This window comes from Cyprinus carpio, chromosome B12, assembly GCF_018340385.1.
Source record: "Cyprinus carpio isolate SPL01 chromosome B12, ASM1834038v1, whole genome shotgun sequence".
Lineage (NCBI taxonomy): Eukaryota > Metazoa > Chordata > Actinopteri > Cypriniformes > Cyprinidae > Cyprinus > Cyprinus carpio.
The window spans coordinates 6,611,533-6,633,825 of NC_056608.1; the positions used below are offsets into that span (position 1 = coordinate 6,611,533).

Here is a 22,293-nt window from a genome sequence, read left to right on the forward strand (position 1 = left end):
TTTAGTTAATAGAAATTAATTGATAAAGAAACTCTATTTATGACATTATTTTAGTCTGTCTCAGTTTTATTATAGATTTAGTCTGTCTCGGTTTGTTCTGTTTCTTCATGTCATTCCAGACACTGGCTGCTGTCAGACAAAAATCTCACTGGATTATTACAATTAATTCAGTTCAATTCAAGTTTATTTGTATAGCGCTTTTCACGATACAAATCGTTGCAAGGCAGCTTTACAGAAAATAAAGTTTCTACAATATATTTAGTAGTAGCTTGTCAGTGGTGACTATGTCAAATTGATGTACATATGGCAGAAATGTACGGTAAAATTCAGTTAATGACATAATCAAACAGATGACGAACACTTTTAACAGCAATGACTATAGATGTGAAAATCAAACTTGTAGCAACATTTGGTAGTTTATGTTGTTTCAGGGTTGGCATCATCTCTTCTCAGGTGTTCTGGATCCAGACTGAAGCTTGTGTAAATCCTAGTTACCAGAAACAGAGAAACAAACAGATAGAGACAATTAGCGTAGCTGCTGACTGTTCCAACCAAGCAAGAATGATTTGTTCAAATGTATTTAAAAATACATTTATTTATATTTTTATATTATATTACGCATATCATTTTACAAACATATCTAAATTAACATACATAAAATATTTTTTTTGCTGAGATTTGATGTGAGAATTTTGCATCGTGATGCAAAATCAGACATCAGAAGACTACAGAGAAGGGTTCGGACTGCTGAAAGGATTATTGGTGCTCCCCTGCCCACCCTTCAAGAACTGTATACATCCAGAGTGAGGAAAAGGGCTCAGAAAATCACTCTGGATTGGCCACATCCAAGTTACCCCCCTTTTGAACTTTTGCCATCTGGCTGGTGCTTCAGAGCCGCAAATACCAGGACAGTCAGGCACAAGAACAGTTTCTTACCCCAGGCAATCTACCTCATGAACAGTTAAATGTTCCCCACTTAAGCAATAAAAATGTGCAATATCCTTATATTTATTTGTTACCCCTCCATCCTAGTACATCCCTGCACCTTACTCAATCCTATTCCATTATCCTTTATAGCACGATTGTTTATACACTTATGTATTTGCAAGGGTTTTTTTTTTTTTTTTTTTTGACTGTGTTGTTGTCTCTGTGTACTGGAAGCTTATGTCACTAAAACAAATTCTTTGTATGCGCAAGCATACTTGGCAATAAAGCTCTTTCTGATTCTGATTCTGATTACGCAATGACATCATAACGTCATTTAGCAACTTTTAGCAACAAATAGACCTTCCTTTAGCAATTTTCTCTGAAACTTAGTTGGCAAAGGCAACATTGCTCCCAAAGAGTGCGGATTCTCAACTCACACTCTCTGAAGAATGATGTCCAATAGTTAAAGCATCATCACAGACTACACCCTTAAATCCTTTACAACATGCCTTTATTTGTTCGACTCTGCGTGTCTGTGTGATTCGCGCGACGCGCCGCTAGGTGGCGCTTGTGCCTCAGCTCTTAAACTTTAAAATGTGATCAGTGACTTTGTGCATTTGGCTCAGCATGCAAGGAATACCGGTAATCTCAAATAATATAATAAACGATAAATCAAATGTTTTGTTTAAATGTAACATTTAAAACAAATACTGTGAGAATCACATCCGCAAATACAAGTGAACAGGTAGGCAGTCTGCCACATTGTGTCTCTGAAGTACACGCCCTTCACAAACTCTCCCAAATGGATGAGGGCACTGCAGTGACCATACGGTTTCACATACAGACACACATCACTATGGAAGTGCACTAAATTTAATTTTTTTTTGTCATGTTGCGCGTGGCAGTCGAGTTTGCGGCGGGTCTGCCCAAAAAGAAATTGGGCAGTCCAGACCCCTTCGCATCTGTGGTATTTAAAGGTAAGAACTCGTCATGTGTTTCCTATTTAGCCATTAGACCGCAGACTAACGGCAACGACTATTAATTTTGTTAATCTGGTGGGTTTCTAATCATTTTAGACGAAAAGAAGAAAACCAAGCACGTTAGCAGTGACTTGAACCCAGTGTGGAATGAGGTCTGTTGAGTTTTTACACTTGAACGCTAATTACAGATGAATGGAAAAAGGTTCGCTGTGTATGCCAACTGCGAATGTACATACAGTTTATTTAATAAGATTATAATTAACCGAGCATATGACTTTTTGCATAGGTCTATTAATCTTTTCCATAGCGCATTTCTTCAGCGTCTGTGAGAGTTTAAGTGTTGAATGCTGTTTTCCCCTTTAGGCGCTTGAGTTTGATTTAAAAGGTGTTCCTCTTGATTATTCCTCCTACATTGATGTGATTGTGAAAGACTACGAAACTCTTGGCAAAGACAAGTAAGTGTTTTTCAAATGCTCATTTGAGTCACATACTCAATATTAACAACCAGTGTAAGACAAACAGTGTGATGTTGAACTTTTGCTCCCTCCCTAATCAAATACAAGCTGTGTGACTAGAGAAGTTTAGGGCATGATTTAAAAGGTTTGACCTCTTGTATTTAAGAGGTGCATTCTTACCAAAAGTGACTTTTGCAGTTTATTTAAATGCAGACAGAATTCAATACAGTTTAGCATCAGTTCATACCCTTAGTTGATTGACTCACAGTGTTGCAAAACCCCTCCCTCTGAAAATCTCTAGAACCACCCTCAAAAGTCTCCATTTTTCACAAAAAGTCGCTAAATATGAAAACAAAGTAAAGTGTATATATAGGAAGGAAAGTATATATACTGTGTGTGTATATGTGTGTGTATATATATATATAAACATGTTGGAAATTATGGAATTTGTTGGGAATTTGTTTTGTCACCGAAGTGCATCCCTGTCCTGCTCAAATACAACAGATAAGAGATATTAAGATTCTCCAAAAGCAAAAACTGTATTCATACAAACTTATTTCAGTCAACACACTCTATTACTACAAAGTAAGTGCAAAATACTGCATCCCAGCACACATGGTACGATGATGCACTGTGTCTCTCAGTATCTTGTTGACATGACTGTGCATGAATTGTGGTATAACTTTTGTGTCCGTGGTTAAAACAAGATGTTCATGCGTTGAGTAGTTGGTGCCCTCATGTAATCAATGAAAACTGGTGTGTTCACTGTGCAGACTCATTGGCATGATTGAGAGCAAACATGTTTCATCATTGAGAGCAAAAATAAAAAATCAAAAAATCGTGTCCAAAAAAAAAATAAAAAAATCGTAAGTATAGCTAAAATAGCTCATTGTTGCAAAAAAAAAAAAAAAAAAAGTTGCAGCTACAATGAGAAAGTAGCTAAATTTGGTGACAAAATCCCCAAATTGGCAACACTGTTGACTGATTAATTGATTCACATTTGTCTTGATGGATTTTAAGGGTAATAGTAAACCATGTTAATCTTGGTTCGACACTGTAATACCCTGCAGCTCACACACCCTCACAGTCGTGTTCAGACCTGCTCTACAATGCCACGAGTCTGAAAAGCAGTTCTTGCATAAAGACATCAATTTGATGAAACAGAGGGGTCTTAGAGGGCTTTATTACCATGTTGGGCCATAAATTTCATGCAATGTCAGTTATTCCAGATTTTTTTTCCTGTGAGAACAGCATTGAATGAAATCCAATGGCAAACACAAAGAGGCACATAACTCCTGCTGAAATTTACATTCATGCAATTACATGATGCATATTGTCTTGTTGATGTCACATGGCTGTTTTAGGGTCTGCAAAAAATGTTTCTGAAGGATATTTTTCTAAGCATATAAAATCACTCCTTCTTACTACTTATGTTAAATACTTTATTCAGTTAATGTAGTCATTCCTGATATGAATAGTTACATTATGTGCGATAACACGTCCATAACAGAATATAGTCAGATGTTATACTTAAGGGTAGTTCATAATTCACCCAAAAGATAGTTGAAATGAAAATTGTCATGTTTTACTCACCCTCAAGTTGTTCCAAACCTGTACGAGTTTCTTCTGCTGAACACGAGAAGATATTTTGAAAAATGTTGGTAACCAGACAGTTGCTGGTAGCCATTGACTTCAATGGTATTTCCCCCATATTATGGAAGTCAATGGCTACCAGCAAATGTGTTGTCATTTGCTGGCAATTATTATTCAGTATATTATCAGTGGTTGTGATGTTTTGATAGACTGCAAAATTGCACTATGATATTGAGATATTGTGAAATTGCACGATATTGCATGATATTGAGATGCTTTTAACCCAAGTAAAAAATTGTTTTTAAGGATCTCACTCCATTTTATTTTTCTGATAACTATACCTTGGTTACTACAGTAAAAGAACCATTATTACATATGAGATGTAAAAGCAAATAGTTTGTGCTGTGACAGTTTCTTATCTCTTAAAGGGTTAATTCACCCAAAAATGAAAATTAGCCTGTGTTTTACTTGCCCTCGAAGCATCCTAGGTGTGTATGACTTTCTTCTTTCAGATGAATCACTTCATTCTTGAACTTCTTTCAGGTGTTATAAAAAAATTGTCCTGGTTATTCCAGGCTCTAGCATTGCAGTCAGCGGGTGTTGCAGTTGAACAGTCCACAAGTCGTCAAATAAAGCGTGCACATCTATAATAAAATGGATCCGAGTGGGTGAATAAAGGCCTCCTGTAGCGAATCCATGTGTTTTTGTAAGAAAAATATCCATATTTTAGACGGTGTAAACACTTTTCTCACACTTCCGGTATCTGTCGTACGCGGAAGGCGTTCTCGCGGATGACACAGCACGTATGCACAGAGCGCCCCTCTGAGATATGCTAGTCTCGCGAGTTTGTTTATAGGAGCAAAGGAAGCAAACTTTCCTTACTTTAGCAAAGGAAAACCAGTCTCCTCTTGGTTTATATCGAAATCCTCCTACAATTTTCTTTGCAAATCTTCGGTTTGTACTTCTAATTCGTGACCGGCATTTTTTTGTTCTCTCTCCGCGTTCGTCACTTATCACGCAACTATGGAATAACCAGGACAATTTTTAATATAACTCCGACTGGATTCGTCTGAAAGAAGAAAATCATATACACTTAGGATGCTTCAAGGGTGAGTAAAGCACAAGCCCATTTTCATTTTTGGGTGAACTAACCCTTTAATAAACACCATTATACTGATTGTTACTGTTTACCGCTGTTGCTGTGTTGAAAGTGCACTAGTTATGTTGTTATACAAAAGCATGTAAGTAGTTAATATGGGGTAATTAGAGTAAAAAAAATGCAGAGATTGCTAAATTTTCGTCTATATGAGTGGGATTTAAAGTGCCTTCCTGTGTTAGCGTTTACGGACTCTGAAAGGGCGGTCTAGCAAATTTCTTTCTGGATGAAATCACAAAATTTTGAGCAGCATATATCTAATAATCCTTATCCTCTTACAAACCTGATAGATGCCATTGTTTTGGCATTATTTATATGCTATTATAATTTTTATTAATATTTTAGAATTTTCAATTTTTAATTTTAATTGTATTATGAGCATTTGTAATTTTTTATTTTTATATTACTATCTAGGTTTAACTTATTTTAATATCAGTTTTAGTTCAAGTTTAGTTTAGATTTTATTTATTTCCATTTAGTAATTTTAGTAAATTGCCAAGGTTCGTCATCTAATATTTGTATTTTATTTGATTTTGTCTTTATTTTAATAAAATAGTTAGTTAATGACATAGGTCATGACTGTCTAAAAATGTAGCCCCTGGATGTTGATCCAGCAAGGGACATGGCAAAATGTTGTGGGCATATTTATTTTGGAACAAAAGTAGCTTTGTTGCATTACAAATCAATTCTGTTTGAGAATCTGGCAAATTAAGATCATCACGTCACTGATCTAATCCAACAACTGCTTCCCGTAAGGCCAGAATTGTAGCGAACAGCACATTTAGAGTTTAATTCCCTGTGAGATAAATTGGTGTGTGTGCTAAAGTACATGGAGGCTGAGATGTTTAAAGAATACCTGTTACCGAGAGGTTAGTAAATATTAATCATACTTGGAATCACCTCAGGTTAAGGATCTCAAAAGTAACATTCCATAAAGGAAATGGAATGAGGCGAAATGTTGGAAGGTGTGGTTACCTTTGCTTTATATATTTGCCTTGGCATGTTTGTTTGAAACTTTTGCGCAATGCAAATGTTGTTTTTATTGTCATGGGATGCTTTGATAATTTTTTGCTTTGATAAGGTTTTTGTGAGGAATATTTCATCAGATTTCTCGTTCATTCTACTTTGGCTTCATTGTAATTTGAATATCTCAGAGGAAATGTTGGTTTAAGTTGGTTTCCTGAAAAAAGCCTTTGCTTTGAAAGTTAAAGGGATAGTCCACGCTAGTGAGTGACACCTCGTGGTACCATCACAGAGAGGCTCAAACTCACTTTCCAGAACCTTCTCGTTCACCATTCCTGGCTGGTGGAATGATTTTCCCACCCCTATCCGGAATGCTGATTTCCTGACAATTTTCAAGCGACAGCTGAAAACTCATCTCTTTCAAAGCAACTTGACTTCTTTATTTATTCCTTCTCCTTCTAGCTTGTACATATTTGAACAATGCCTAAAACTTGGTATTACAAGCACTTCCTGTGTCTGTTTGCCTCTTTAAGAATAATCGCTTTATGTATCCCCCAGTTGTAAGTCGCATTGGATAAAAGCATCTGCAAAATAACTAAATGTAAAAATAAAAATTGTCACCATTTACTCATCCTTCACTTGTTGCTTTATGAATTTCTTGTCTTCTACTTAAAAAAAAAGAAGAAAAAATAAAAAATAATTCAAACCAAACAGTAAAAAATAACAATTAACTCAAAGGCTAATATCTGGAAAGAGTACGAAAATATTCTACTCAAGTAAAAGTACCATTACAAGAATTAAATTTTACTTAAGTACAAGTAAAAGTACCAGTCTAAAAATCTACTCAAGTAAAAGTAAAAAGTAGCTCATTTAATTTACTCAGAGTAAAAATTAGTTACATTTTAACAGTGGGAGGGAGGCAAAAATAGGACCAAGGGTGTCAAACTCAGTTCCTGGAGGGCCATAGTAATCCACAGTTTAGATATAACCCTAAATAAACACATCTGATCCAGCTAATCTAATCATGTAGGCTTATTTGAAAAGTACAAGGTAGGTGTGTTGGAGCAGGGTTGGAACTTAACTCTGCAGGGCTGTGGCTCTCCAGGAACTGAGTTTGTCACCTCTGGGATAGGCCTTTTAATCTCAAACCAGCTGAAGGAATCAGTTATTTATAATAATAAGACATTTGGGCTGTTACCAGGCAAATTAAATCCAGTATCAACAAAATTCATCTTTTCAATACAGAGAAGCTGCATCTGAAGTGGCATTTAGATGTATTTACACACTGTTTAATGCAGGACATGAATGCATTTAACTTGCAGTCACACATGCAAAAATAATGTTTTGATATATATGACATAAAATGTTGAGTACTCATTTGAAATTATAAAAAATATTAAAATCATACATTAAATGTGAAATTAAAATCGCCAGTAGGTGTCAGCAAGTCACTGTTAATAAGTGAGTCATTGCGAGGACCTGAATCATTTAAACGGTTGATTCATTCAGGAACAAAACACCGTCATTCCTCAGAGACACAAAACTGTGCTATGGTGGCTGTGTTTGGTGTCTAAACCGCAAGGCTTTTAATTAACTTCTTGTTTAATGAACTGTTGTAAAAAAAAAAATCTATGTAATCATGCTGATTTTTGGAAGAAAAAACCCACTCTTCGTGTGATACTGATTTACTATATGAAATTATATAAATATATAAATTTTCTGCCCCTATCTCTTCAGTTTTGTGATCATATTAAATGCATTTTAACAGACTGAATCAGGCAGAGAAAGAACGCAGTTTAAATGCGCGTGTGCATGCACTAGTCTAAACTACTAGACTTCACGGCACTCTGTGGGAGTGTTTTGTTTGGTTTTTGGCAAAATACTGATAATGTCAAATCGCACATCGTTAAAACAACAATTACAATGACTAAACTGTCAAAGCTGCATTTTAACCACCATTGCAACAATGCAAGTATTAAAGGGATACTCCACCCCAAAATGAAAAATTTTCAACAATTCCTTTGTCAACGGTCTCCTCTGTGTCTCTCCATATCACCGTATGCTGCGTATGCGCTTCTGTATCATCTGGGCCACAAGGATGCGCTGTTTCTGCATGTATTTAGCTTCGATTTAAAAGAAAACAATGCATCCTTGTGGCGCGGGTGATACAGAAGAGCATACACAGCCTACGGCAGGGATCTCCAACCCTGCTCCTGGAGAGCTACGGTCCTGCAGACTTCAGTTCCAACCCTGCTCCAACACACCTGTCTGTAATTATCAAGTTACCCTGAACACCTTGATTAGCTGGTTCAGGTGTGTTTGATTGGGGTTGGAGCTGAAATCTGTAGGACGGTAGCTCTCCAGGAGCAGGGTTGGAGACCACTGGCCTACAGTGATGTGGAGAGAGACAGAAGAGACTGTTGACAAAGGAATTGTTGAATAAAGTCGTTATTTTTGTTTTCTATGCTTACAAAAATTGTTCCCGTCACTTCAGATTGCACGTCTGATGGCAGATGGAGTATTCTGACGATGACTTTCATACCTTTTATGGACCTTGACACTGTTATTTACTTGGCAGTCTATGGTACAGTCACAGGCCTCCCGGTTTTAATCCAAAATATCTTAAATTGTGTTCTGAAGATGAACAAAGCTTTTACAGGTTTGGAACGACATGGGGGTAAGTGATTCATGACAAAATTTTCATTTTGGGGTGGAGTATCCCTTTAACCTTACCTCTACATGCTTGCCAAGGGTTGATGTCGAGATTTTATAAACTGCTAGTTTGGTCTCCCTAGGCAAATACAGCTTAGGCTACACTGCATAATAGAGCATAAATATGGCCAGTAATTAATGCATTTTAAAATGTAGCGAAGTACAATACTTCAAACAAAATATACTTAAGTAAAAGTAAAATTACAGATTTTAAAAATTACTTGAAAAGTAGAAGTACACAAAAACGCTACTCAATTACAGTAACGCGGGTAAATGTAATTCATTACTTTCTACCTCTGTATGCAATCAATGGCTTCAAGTCAAATTTATACAGATTTGGAAGAATTTGTGGGTGAGTAAATGACAGAATTTTATTTTATTTTTTGTGAACTATCCCTTTAAGAGTTCTTATTTAAGAGCTCTTAAAATGAAATGTCAAGAAACACAAACAGAGCAAATGTATTTGTAACTTTTTTTTTTTGAAAACCAATAACATGAATGCTGCATGGAATTAAATACAGTAAATTACTACAAGGTACAAGGCAAAATGAATTTAGGTGTAAATTCTTCATTAAACAATTCTTGCGTAAATGAACACTACAGGTCAAAACATTTGCTTTTCATGCACTGATACATTTTGAGATTTTGGGCTGTTTGGCTTTACGCAATGTGAAGAAAACATCCAAACCACTTTATTGCACTTTATCTATTTACCTCAGTAGATTTCTATTACAATACATATCTTTAAAACCTGTTTTCTCAAAATGCATTTTCCACAGAGCCAGAAATCTCTAATTCAGTAGCACTTACACAGACCAAACTTTCTGATTTGATCTATATTCTATTTTCTAAAAACAATTATTTGTCTGTACACTTTATTATTTCCATCTTTTGACAGTACCTTCCTAACCTTAACCTAACTATTAAAATAAAAATCTATTTATGTAATTTTTTGCATTGAATTAAACATTTGCCTTAAATTTTTTATTGTCAGCAGAATTTTAAGACTTTTTTAAAAAAGTTAATGGTTTTATGAATATGTTTCTTGTTTCATGAACGCAGCTTTTTTTTTTTTTTAAATAATAGTTTGATTAATATGATTAACAATAAGACCAGGAACATGAATTATGAAAATAAATAGGGTCAGACATTTTTCCCTGACTGTTTTTAAATGCAAATGAAAAGTTCACACAGCAGCATATGAAACATTATATGAGACAGATCTGTGATATTTTACTGAAACGTGGTACAGTTAGCCTGCTTGATTTTTCCACAGAACTTTGTTTTAATTATATGCATTTTTTTATTTTATTTTTTTAGGTTGATTGGCTCTGCAAAGGTCTCTTTAAAAGACCTTGCCAGTAGCCAAGTTAAGTCTCTCCCGGTGAAAAACTTGGCTCTAATGGACGAAAATGGCAAGAGTATAGGAGTGGGTGTTTTTTCTTTTTATCTTTTTAAGACGCACAAAAGAAAATATATTTAATGTATATTTTGTTATTTTTGAAACATTTTGTTATAATCAGGTACACTTGTAATCTGCGCTTGCAGAACTCATTTACACAAAATTAAAGTCATTTGCATGCTCTTTTATTAAATGCTTTTTCCAGTTTGTAAAAATACTCATCAGTCATTTTGTCAGCTTTATTTAAAGCAATTGATACTGTTTATTGCACAGCAGACCTTACAGGCTTAATTGACTGTTTAATTTTAATTTAGTCATCACATATATACCTGAGAAACATTGTCATCAAAAAAAAAAAAAAAAAAAAAATCTGATCACCTAATTTGGTGATGAGCTTTGTATTGATAGCATCACTGTCAATATCTCCACATTAGAAAAATTCATTAATAAATTATTATAAAATAAATAATTTATGTAGACATTATTATGAAATAATTTGCTGGATCCTTTTGCAGGCAACCATCAGCATGACGATTGGCTACGAGCCACCTGCCGGTGCTGTGACAAACCCACAGGATCAACAAGATGGTGTGAACACAGTTTAGCTAAATGTGCTTTAATGTTTTTCCATTTGATCTCGCAAAGGAGTGTTACACAGATGACATACTTCATGGTCTGTGAAGCTTATTTTGTAAAAAGATTTTGGCTTTAATTGCATGTTTGCCATATTGGTTATGTCTGACTAACCCGTGATGTTCTGCATTATGTATTACTTTTTGTTTGATCAGCGGGGGGTGAAGAGGGCGATGTCACTGACGGTGAGGGACATGGCGCAGTCACATCTCCTGGTGAGCCCGGCAAGAAAATTTGGTCTAGGATCAGAAAACCCTATAGTTTGGCTAATAAACCTCAAGACTTTCAGGTACGGGATTGTCCTGTAGTCATTAAATAAAGGTTTCTATTTGAAATGCTGACTCTTTATGCTTATGAGTCATTTTAAAATGCCATTTCTGTCAAAGATCCGTGTGCGGGTGATTGAGGGACGTCAGTTGCCTGGAAATAACATCAAACCTGTGGTCAAAGTGCATGTGTGTAGAGAGACACACAGGACTAGGGTCCGGAAAGGAAATAACCCATACTTTGATGAGGTAGAACATCTTTACTATTCAATGGAATAGTTCCACATAGTTCAGTAGATCAAATGATTCTGTCACTATGCACTCATCCTCACTTTTCCATGCTACAACTATTTAAAGTGAGCCTGTAAAAACATTTTAAAAAGTCCTCCACACTATTGATAAGCTATATTTCAATAAGTCAGTACTAAAGCTTTGTGTGAAAAAATAAATTGACATTTTTTTGATTTATATTCTCTGAACTAGTTCACCCAAAAATGAAAATTCTGTCATCATTTACTTACCCTCAAGTTGTTCCAAACCTTTATGTGTTTGTTTCTTCTGCTGAACCCAGAGGAAGATATTTTGAAGAATGCGGGAACACAAAAAAGTTAAATTTTAGCTTGAACTGTTGCTGTTGAAATGTTATACTCTATGCCTGATTATTTGAAAATTCATTATTTGTCACTGAATACTATATGTATCCCTCTTTACAGATATTCTTTTTTAATGTCAACATGTTGCCCTCTGAACTGTTTGATGAGGTTGTAAGTTTCCGGGTAAGAAAGAAGCTGTTGCTTTTTTTTAATCATGTTTAAATGATCGTATATCTAATGAAAAATAGAAATCTAATGTAATGATTAATGAATGAGTTGCTGCTGCTGATGCTATTCTTCTTTTCTGCAGGTGTATAACTCAAATTCTTTCAGAGCAGACTGTCTCATGGGTGAATTCAAGGTAATTCAGATAAATCCACAAATCTTTTTTTTTTTTTTTTTTTTTATTTATGTATGAGACCCACTCTGTAATTCAAAATGAACTTGTGAATGCTTTTGTTTTCTAGCTTGATATTGGTTACATCTATGATGAACCAGGTAATTTTCTGTTAATCACAAAATATTCATTACATTTTATCAGTAGTTGATCACAAAAGGTTTTTTTTTTTTTTTTCATCCTAGCTCACTGTATTATGAAGAAATGGATTCTCCTGAATGACCCAGATGACTCGAGCTCAGGAGCGAAGGGTTATCTCAAAGTTAGCATGTTTGTGCTGGGAACGGGTGATGAACCGCCGGTGCGTCCCCTGAACATAACATCTTTACACTATAGATTGACAAATTTTAATTTTTTTTTTAAAAAATGTATGCAATAGCACACACTTAAAATACTTTTTAAACAACAAAACCCTGCTCTCTGCCAGTCATTCATTTTGAAACTAAAAAAACATGCTATACAAACTGTATTAAGCGATCCCACTGGTTAATGTCTGTTTGGCAGGTGGAAAGGAAGCAGCAGGACAATGACAAAGATGATGTGGAGAGTAACTTGCTGCTGCCCGCTGGTGTCTCTCTTCGATGGGTTACTCTCAAACTCAAAGTGTTTCGGGCTGAGGACATCCCCCAGAGTATTACAGTTGTTCCTTATCCATATGTTTTCCAGAGCAGCACAGCAGACAATCTTTTTGGGGTCATATGATTTGGTGTATATCACAATTCCACAAAATCTCACACCTCAACACTTCACTACACCACAACCCTGCAATTAACAAGCTGACACAAAACTATTCCCTGCCGAGTCACTCTGGCTGTTAACGCTCATGTGCTGAGAGACACAAATCATTTTCCCGATTCTCAAATTTCTATGTAAAAAAAATGCTAATGACTGAAAATATCAGAAGGCAGCTGGTATTTTATGTTAATGACCATTTTAATCATACTGTATGTTTTTGTTTAAAAAGGATAAGTCAAGAAACTGTTCAGTATAACTGAACTAGCAGATGTAGTTGAAAATATTTAAGTTAAAGGAATAGTTCTCCCAAAGTGAACATTTACTGAAAAGTTACTCGCCCTCGGGCAATCCAAGATGTATATGAGTTTAGAGAGATGTAAAATGATGTTTGCATTACATCACTTGCTCACCAATGGATCCTCTGGTGCCATCAGAACGAGAGTCCAAACAGCTGATAAAATCAACACAGTCATCCACATGACTCCAGGCCATCAGTGTACATTGTGAAGTGAAAAGCTGTGTTTTTGACAGAAAAAAATTCATCAATTGAGACATTCAAATCATCACTTCTGGCCAAATTACCAAAGCATAATCCATAATAACACTACTTCCAGTTAAAAAAAAAAAGTCTATCCCGGTTGTCCTCTTGCATCAAAATCCCCTGACATTTGTTTACAACTGTTTCACTTGTGAACAGTGCTTGACCTTTACATATTTCTCCACTGGTTCAGAAGAGATGGCTTTCTCACTGGAGAAACCAATATTATGATTACATGACTTGTATGTTAGCTTAAAGCAGTGGTTTGACGTTAAAAACATATTATAGACATACAGCTTGTCGCTTCACAAGATGCTAACTGATAGACTGGAGTCATGTGGATTACTTGTGACGTTTTTATCAGCTGTTTTGAATCTCATTCTGACGGCACCCATTCACTGCAGAGGATCCATTGGTGAGCATGTGATGTAATAATAAATGTAATACATTCTGTTCCAATGAAGAAACAAACTTGCTTAGCTGAGTACATTTTTAGCACATTTTTTGGTTAACTATTTAAGTAACTTTTACTAGAAATGTTGTATTTAAGTTGTTCTAGATTCTTTTCCCAGTCTGTGAAAAAATTAACTTCACTTTAAAGTGACAGAAGTGTTTTTTTTTTAGTGGATGAGTCCATCACCCAGACTTTAAAAGAGGCATTCGGAGGTCAAGAAAACAAGAAAAATCTAGTGGATCCATTTGTTGAAGCCTGGTTTGCTGGCAAAAAGGTACAGCCCACCAAGACATACACACTTACTGCTTCTGACTCTTGTCTTAACTAATTATGTCTTTTAGCTCTGTACACAAATCATTGAGAAAAACGCAAACCCAGAGTGGAACCAACAGCTCAATCTACAGGTCAAGGTAATTGGCTGGATTGGGAAAGATTTGTTTCTGCACTTTATAAATGTGTTAGTCCTTTGAAGTTTCTCATTGGTGCCTCTTGTTTTACAGTTCCCGTCCATGTGTGAAAAAATCAAGCTGACTGTTTTTGACTGGTGAGCATCAAAGCGTAGTGGTATGGTTGTGTAAGATCTGCCACAGCGGATATAAACTTTTGAAATCTGTTTTGAGAGAATTCCCTGTGTTATTAGTCTTGGAATGTGAGCTGGGAGTTAAAGTTTGGTCAGTGTTTTGAGCTGGGAGGACACAGGCAGGCAGTATGAGTCATAGCAGTGCTGTTCCACCCTCTCCCACAATGCATTCCTCCCCATAAACCAGACTACAGCTGCTCAGGGAACAGTGGAAAGACTGAGACGGCCTCTAGCTGGACTGATTCTGTGACACACTGGAACATTTAAGCTGACTCCCCCTCTTTTTCAGGGATCGCCTCAGTGGGAATGATGTCATAGGCACCACGTATCTGGATCTGACCAAAATAGCATCCTCTGGTGGTGAAATTGAAGGTATATGCAAATAATTTTCATGTCAATCTTTTTACTTTTTAAATGCAGGGTCATGTGAAACTCAGAACATTTTTGTTTGTTTTCTTTGTGATAGAGGATCATCCAGGAGATGAGTTTTCAACATATAAAGGTTGAATATCTGCACCGATTCTAGATCTGCAATCCCTTGTGTCCAAACACACGATATAGAAAAAAAACACTGGTTAACATGCAGTACTTTGAAGTTTCATTAAACACATTGTTATTGGTCTGTAAGAATTTGGTACCCAAGGGTTTGCAGTTACTTAACCACAATAACATTGATCACCAAAATAAAATGGCATAAGAACAGAACAGAACACTTATGCCATTTTATGCATCATATTCCACACCAAGCAAACAAATAAATGAAATAAGGCAATTCACAATAACATTGATCACCTAAATAAAATGGCATGGGATAATTATGCATGTCGCATACATTACCGGTCAAAAGTTTGGAATAATTAAAAAAAAAAAAAAATAGTTTTTGAAAGCAGTCTCTTATGCTGTCTTGGTGTGACCATAAGAAACTTATTTTAAAAACATTAAACTTGACCGGTAGTGTATATCTTGTTATTGTGAAAATATTTCATTTGTGTACAATCATATTGTGCTGGCATTCAATTTCATTGTTTTGAAATCATAGCAGGAGTTTAATAATGAACTTTATTTCATGCACATTTCAAATCACTTCAAATAATTTATAATACTAATCAAAATACTAATTTAAGGAGCTCTGCATTTGGGATGCTTTAACAAAACTCACTCTAACATCTATCCAACTACTATCATGTCACTAGAAACATTTTTATTGATTGTGTTTTTCACAGTAGAGACTGGGAGTTCTGAGATGGGCTTCCTTCCTACTTTTGGCCCTTGCTATATAAATCTGTACGGCAGCCCGAGAGAGTTCTCGGTCTTATCTGACCCATATGAAGACCTTAATTTAGGCAAGGCAAGTGCAGATGATGAATTTGATAAGTTTCCATTCCCAAGTATTGAGAATTGGTTTGCAGCAAAAATGCATTTCAAGTAGGCTGAAAGATTTGTATATATTTGCAGGGTGAAGGGACGGCTTACCGAGGTAGAATTCTTGTTGAACTCTCCACTAAACTTGATGGGAAGCCTGACAAGTTTGTGGAAGAAATACCAAGCGATGATCTCTTAGTTGTTCAGGTGAGGCTCTTTGTTGAGTTCCCATACAAAGTAGTTTTTCCACTTGATGCCTTTATTTACGCTTTGTGCTCCTTTCTTTGAATAGAAATACCAGCGCAGAAGGAAGTATTGTCTGTGTGCAGTGTTTCATAGTGCAACTATGATCCAAGAACCGGGGGAGCCCATTCAGTTTGAAGTTAGCATTGGCAACTATGGCAACAAGATGGACCTAACATGCAAACCTCTGGCTTCGACCACACAATACAGCTGTGCTGTATTTGATGGTAATGCACATTTCAAAGTATTTGGTGTCTAATAAAGCTATTGAGATCTGTGGTGTTAAGTTTTGTTTGGTTCTTCCAGGTAATAATTACTACTACCTGCCCTGGGCCGACACCAAACCTGTGATTTCCGTCACATCCTTTTGGGAGGATATCAGTCACCGGTTAGACTCACTGAACATCCTTCTGTATATATCTGACCGTTTGGTAAGTTAATTTTTTAAGTTTCTAGCAGTACGCACTCTCTGTTTACGTCACAAACCACCAGTGGTTCTCAACTTGTGTGAATATAATTTATTCTTTCTGCATCAAACCTGTTAATACGATTCCTCCTTTCGCAGCAAACAAACCTGAGTGCGTTACAATCTGCAGTACAGTCCAAAGCTACAGATGCAAGGCTAGTAGAAATCTGGCTGAAGCTCATCAATCAGTTAATGGAAGATATCAGCAGGTAATATCATTTTAGCTCAACATTCATCAGGATTTTTGTCTTGCATGTTTTAACTAATACGAACTCCTGTGTCTCAGTTTCAGAATTCCTGACATGGAGGGGAAGCCCAATCTCACGGCCCTGGATATTCAGCAAAAGATGTCACGGGATAGTGCTTTGGAGAACATCATGAAGGGAGCAAAACACTTGTTTGAGGAAGCCACAGATGTTAATAAGAGCTTGAGCGTCATTGAAGGCTGGCTGGACAAACTCAAGGAACTCGCTGAGGAGGTATTTACTTTTTTATCCTGTGTAGGATTGGAGCTACAAGTAGGGATACTTTTTTTTTTTTTTTTTTTTTTTTTTTAATAACTCTTTGAATAAGAATACATTTAACTTAAAATCCTTTTAAACCTTCTTACTGATCTTCGGACACTGATCTTCTGTCATAAAAGTAATTTTTTTAATACATTTTGCACAATAATAGGAAAATAAGAATAATTGGTAAATAAATGTTATTTACAGCAGACAATCTAGCCATGTGAGCAGCACGTTCCCGGGTTCGTAGGATCCACTGTGAATAAATCGGCATCCAGATCTATGAATTTTATCACTGATGTGCCATGTAAACTTATTTTTACAGACGTCCACATGAGAAACAATTACCATCTTGATCAGACTTATGACGATATTAGACCAGTTCAAAGAAAATACTCCAGTAACTGCATAGCACTATAAGGCTACAAGCAGAAGAAATTATTGGAAATCTGTGGAAATCATCTAAAAAGTAAAATGTACTGATTATTTTAGATATCACTTTTATGATGCCACAAACCTGAAAAACTAAAAGCAATTCAGTACTTCTTCCTGTAAAGCACACATTTGGTCCTTTATGGTGCCTAGTAAACAGCAATGGACTGGCTTCTCAGGAAGTTATGTGGAGCTGGTTTTCTACCAGTGCTTATGTTTTTTGATGGTCAGAGACTGGGGCTAGATTAGAATTTGAGCTAATTCTTGTTGGATTAGACTAATATAATCTGACTTAAAAATCATTTGTATCAATATTAATCTCGGAGCATCTTTTCTCAAAGCCTCAGAACAGCATGCCTGATGTGATTATCTGGATGTTGAGAGGAGAGAAGAGGGTAGCATACACTCGCATCCCAGCCCATAAAGTGCTCTATTCATCCTACAGTGAGCAGGCATGTGGTCAATACTGCGGGAAGACCCAGACTGTCTTTATGAAGGTATTTAAACATATGTCATAAAACATGTTTAAACTTTGCTTCATGGAAAGTAACCCATGATTCCTGTTTCCCAACAGTATCCCATGGACAACAAAAAAGGTTTGAAAATTCCCGTCCAGTTACGTGTGAACATGTGGCTTGGGCTGGCAACAGAAGAGAAGAAGTTCAATCATTATGCAGAGGGAATTTTCAGTGTATTTGCAGAATTGGTAAATATTGTTTTTTAAGTCTGGAGAGAAGCAGTCTAGAGTTAGGAGCTAATTTTAAACCATTGTCTCTCACAGTACGAGAACCAGTCTCAGGTTCTAGGGAAATGGGGCACCACCAGTCTGCTGAATCGTAGCAAGTTTTCTGATGTCACAGGCAAAGTGAAGCTGAAGCAGGAGTATTTTTTGCCCCCGGTTGGCTGGGAGTGGGAAGGTGACTGGGGTGTTGATCCAGAGAAAACGTGAGTTGTTCGCTACCCTCAACACAAACATTTGGAAATAGTTGACACATTTCCAAGCATCATTATTGCTATTTATCATAATTATGTGTAGACATTTGAACAAACTAGCAACACTAAATGTTATACTAAAGGCCAAAAATTCAGTGCAATGAACATTTTAACTCTCCTATGGCTTTTTACATCTTTTACATTGCAAGGTTAGTTTTGACCTAGAGAAACATGAGCTTATAAAACAGTCATAATTAAATTTTTTTTTTTTTTTTTTTTTTACTAAAACATTGTATCTGTGAGTGATTGTGCAAAAATTAACGTTTTGAATGTCTACATATCTATACTATACATCATTAACACATTTACACAAATTTAAAAAATTTAAAATTTTAAAAATAAAAGAATTTAATTTAAGATCTACAGCAAAACCACTGTGACGCAAGACAAAAAAAATTTTTTTCAGTATTTATGAGATTTAATTTTAATATATCATTATATGAAATGTATAAGATTTTATAAACTGATAATTACCAGTATTAATTTCATTGGATTGAATGAATGTTAATCAAATTCTTTTGACTTTGTAACCCATGCTGCTCAAAAACAGTGCAATATTTTGAAACCTACTTTTTTTCCCCTAACAAAACATACGTATTACTCCTGTAATTTTTAAAACAAAATATATTCATTTTACTGGCATAAACATTTACTTTTTGGATAAAAAAGGTGATTTACGGCCTGAATGTGCAATGCTCTATCAATAGGTAGCAGCAGAGTGAAATGTGGACTTCACCACTTTCAAACTCTCTTCCTATTCAAAATTAGACTATTTGTTCCTTGAACTTTTGCTTAACACCCCTTTAGGTTGTAGTTCACTAGATATAGTTTGTCACTGTCTGTTTGTATTATCTTTGTGTGCGCATATTCAAGTTTACCAACAAAATTCAGGCTTAGAGTTGTGTGAGATGCTGTAATTTTGAAAAAAAAGTAATTTGATACAAATCTAGCTAATAGATGTAAAAACAAAAACCCAAAAATAATATTTTCAAATGTAAACCCACCTTCCATTTCTGGGTCAAAACTGGCCTGAATGTGAAAGGTGTAACAATTTTGTTTAAATTTGTTTTTAAAAAATCTGAAAAAAGTAAATGAAGTGTATTTTGAGTCTTAATCCATTTTTTTATGTACTAAAATGAATGTTTTTACAATTTTTAAATGCCGCTTACATGTCAAAACTGACCCAAATGTGATAGAGGGGTTAATTCAATTGAACAGCTGTTCATGTGTTTGTTCAGCCCGACAAAAACATTTGCATTTTATGGAGAGATGTTCTAATTTCTTTTAAAACTGGTCAACCAGGAAGATTTGCAGTTTTGGTCATGTTCAATAATGGTGGCATCTGTGGCAAATTTTGCATTGACAACCTCCGCTCATATTTTCTTCAGGAACAGTTACAGTCTAGTCAATAAATTGTGTTTTTCTTGGGTGGATGGGTAGTCTGCTGACCGAGGCTGATGCAGGACACACTGAGTTTGTGGATGAGGTCTATGAGAACCAGACTCGATTACCAGGAGGAGAATGGAAGCTTGCGGCAGAGCCTTACACTGACGTGGTAAAAGCCACCTGCCAGCCTTTGCTTCATATCAGATGTCTAATCAAGAGATTCTTTCATTTATTTGTGATTTCTGTTTAAACAGCCTCTACGGCACTAGTACGTCTAGATCTTAGTGAAACCAAGAAAGAATGGTTTATAGTATCTCTCAAAAATCCTGTTATTCTCCATTATTATCCTTTATTTTCAGAATGGAGAAAAGATTCAGGGCCCTACAGAGATTGAATGCCCACCTGGCTGGAAGTGGGAGGATAACTGGACTTTTGATGAAAACCGAGCTGTCGATGAAAAGGGTGAGCCAGAAATGTTGCCATGTGTTCTTAACAATTGAGCTGCTTTTAAAAGAATATTAAAAATATATATAATTTAAATAGAATTTACAATTTACTCATTCCTAACTTGTATGACCGAATTTCTTCACACCATGAATCCATTTTTCCAAACAGTGTTTTTGGCTTGTCCTGAATCACTATGGTACACCTATATTAAGTGTATATATTCTGACTATTTTAGACTGGTTCGGGTAGGTACCGCTGCGAAGTAGCCCAGTACCTGCGTGATTCATCATAGACATAAACAGAGAGAAGTAGCTCCGGCTACAATGTTCTTCTGCAAGACGCATGCATTTCTGTTTATTAACCGCTAGAGTGCCAAAAGTAACGCACTGCAGCTTTAAATGATGTGTATTTGTGAGTTTAGGTTGGGAATATGGCATCACAATTCCACCTGATGATAAGCCCAAATCCTGGGTGGCAACTGAGAAGATGTACCATGTTCATCGTCGCAGGAGAATGATCCGACCTCGCAAAAGGATTCCTGGTGCCAAAACTGCTGATGCAAGTGTATATTCTGCATTTTAAAAGATTTTTCAAAGTTAATTAGCAATGTATGTTAGATTGTGCTTTTATAATGCATATTTTCTAACTGTTTGACATGCAGAAGAAGGATGCAGGAGATGCAGAGGGATGGGAATACTCCTCACTCATTGGCTGGAAGTTCCACAGGAAGCAGCGATCATCTGACACGTTCCGTCGGCGCCTCTGGAGGAGGAAGATGACACCTGCTGATCGGATTGGAGCCTCGGCTATTTTCAAACTGGAAGGAGCTCTGGTTAGCATCAAAGCTGCTGAATTTTTATTTTAATTTATATACTTATTCTGTTTTTTTGTTAGCCATATAATGACTCTTCATGGCTGATTTGCTTGACAGGGAGTCGACATGGAATCTAAGAGTGATGAAAAAGGTACTAAAACAGAAACTTCCGTTAAGCAGTTTGGAGCCAACACACCGACAGTATCGTGCACATTTGACCGTGAGTTAATTAAGGACAGAAATTTCAGAAACATCTTTTTTCGTTCCGGAATGTCCATTTTTATTAACATTGAACTTGCTTTTTCTTCCAGAATCCAACATGTACCACTTGAGAGTCTATGTTTACCAGGCCAGAAGCCTTACTGCTTTGGACAAAGACAGCTTCTCCGGTATTATCAGAAATCAAAACTGCTATACGTATTTTAATTAGCTGTAAAAGTTTATTATAACTAAAATCATATTGGTTTAATTTGCAGATCCATACGTCCATGTGTCATTCTTGCATCACAGTCAAACAACAGAGACAATCCGAAGTACCTTGAACCCGACATGGGATCAGACTCTTATTTTTAAAAATGTGGAAATCTATGGCGATCCCCAGTCTCTTGCTCAGAATCCACCGATTGTGGTTATGGAAATCTTTGACAGTGATCAAGTGGTTAGTAAAAATTGGTCCCTATACTGAAGTGTTACCAAAAACAAATCAGACTATTAACTTGTTGTTCTTTTGCATGCATATAACTAGAATAAGTGCTGTTTATTAACAACTAAAAAACAAAAATAAACTCAAAAATAATCAACACAAAAAACACTAAATTATATCCTTACTAAACATAAGGAAATAGTTCAATCATAAATTAAAATTGTTACAACACAAAAGATAATTTTGGAAGAACTAATTAAAAATGATACAAAAAACAACATACAGCATATAAACAGTTTTTTTTAGTTTACTGGTACTCCAGACAAATACTAGCTACCATGTAAGTGCAAGTGTCCCTACAGCATGAATAATTTGTTTTGTCAATCCTGGTAGGGTAAAGATGAAATGCTTGGCAGAAGTACATGTGTACCTATGGTGAAGTTGACTTCAGGCATGGATGCATCTCCTAAACTCCTCTGGGAGCCTGTAACATACAAAAATGCTCCTGCTGGGGAGATTCTGGTGGCTGCAGAGCTCTTTCTGAAGACCAAGGTGTGGTTCTTAATGGAATTTAGGTCTATTTAACCACATTTATGGCTGCTTTGTGATTATTCTTG

At 36.0% G+C, this 22,293-nt stretch overlaps 1 protein-coding gene across 2 annotated transcripts in view; it reads left to right on the plus strand.

Moving 5' to 3' along the window:
- The first annotated feature begins 1,768 nt into the window (after nucleotides 1-1,768).
- LOC109106637 (myoferlin-like) overlaps nucleotides 1,769-22,293 on the plus strand; it is a 29,388-nt gene continuing 8,863 nt past the window's right edge. The window contains exons 1-34 of one of the 2 annotated variants that reach the window (XM_042735095.1): nucleotides 1,769-1,904; nucleotides 2,004-2,059; nucleotides 2,271-2,362; nucleotides 10,107-10,215; nucleotides 10,704-10,776; nucleotides 10,977-11,110; nucleotides 11,208-11,336; nucleotides 11,801-11,863; nucleotides 11,991-12,041; nucleotides 12,148-12,178; nucleotides 12,263-12,378; nucleotides 12,582-12,708; nucleotides 13,975-14,078; nucleotides 14,146-14,214; nucleotides 14,305-14,348; nucleotides 14,674-14,756; nucleotides 14,851-14,886; nucleotides 15,608-15,732; nucleotides 15,840-15,953; nucleotides 16,039-16,216; nucleotides 16,296-16,420; nucleotides 16,555-16,664; nucleotides 16,742-16,934; nucleotides 17,735-17,890; nucleotides 17,968-18,099; nucleotides 18,175-18,338; nucleotides 19,827-19,941; nucleotides 20,132-20,234; nucleotides 20,641-20,777; nucleotides 20,881-21,051; nucleotides 21,151-21,253; nucleotides 21,345-21,422; nucleotides 21,510-21,691; nucleotides 22,070-22,228. In XM_042735095.1, the coding sequence (XP_042591029.1) occupies nucleotides 1,817-1,904; nucleotides 2,004-2,059; nucleotides 2,271-2,362; nucleotides 10,107-10,215; nucleotides 10,704-10,776; nucleotides 10,977-11,110; nucleotides 11,208-11,336; nucleotides 11,801-11,863; nucleotides 11,991-12,041; nucleotides 12,148-12,178; nucleotides 12,263-12,378; nucleotides 12,582-12,708; nucleotides 13,975-14,078; nucleotides 14,146-14,214; nucleotides 14,305-14,348; nucleotides 14,674-14,756; nucleotides 14,851-14,886; nucleotides 15,608-15,732; nucleotides 15,840-15,953; nucleotides 16,039-16,216; nucleotides 16,296-16,420; nucleotides 16,555-16,664; nucleotides 16,742-16,934; nucleotides 17,735-17,890; nucleotides 17,968-18,099; nucleotides 18,175-18,338; nucleotides 19,827-19,941; nucleotides 20,132-20,234; nucleotides 20,641-20,777; nucleotides 20,881-21,051; nucleotides 21,151-21,253; nucleotides 21,345-21,422; nucleotides 21,510-21,691; nucleotides 22,070-22,228 (3,750 nt within the window). In that variant the 5' untranslated portion in view covers nucleotides 1,769-1,816. The remainder of the gene's footprint in view (nucleotides 1,905-2,003; nucleotides 2,060-2,270; nucleotides 2,363-10,106; nucleotides 10,216-10,703; nucleotides 10,777-10,976; nucleotides 11,111-11,207; nucleotides 11,337-11,800; nucleotides 11,864-11,990; nucleotides 12,042-12,147; nucleotides 12,179-12,262; nucleotides 12,379-12,581; nucleotides 12,709-13,974; nucleotides 14,079-14,145; nucleotides 14,215-14,304; nucleotides 14,349-14,673; nucleotides 14,757-14,850; nucleotides 14,887-15,607; nucleotides 15,733-15,839; nucleotides 15,954-16,038; nucleotides 16,217-16,295; nucleotides 16,421-16,554; nucleotides 16,665-16,741; nucleotides 16,935-17,734; nucleotides 17,891-17,967; nucleotides 18,100-18,174; nucleotides 18,339-19,826; nucleotides 19,942-20,131; nucleotides 20,235-20,640; nucleotides 20,778-20,880; nucleotides 21,052-21,150; nucleotides 21,254-21,344; nucleotides 21,423-21,509; nucleotides 21,692-22,069; nucleotides 22,229-22,293) is intronic. The other variant, XM_042735096.1, reaches the window with a different exon arrangement.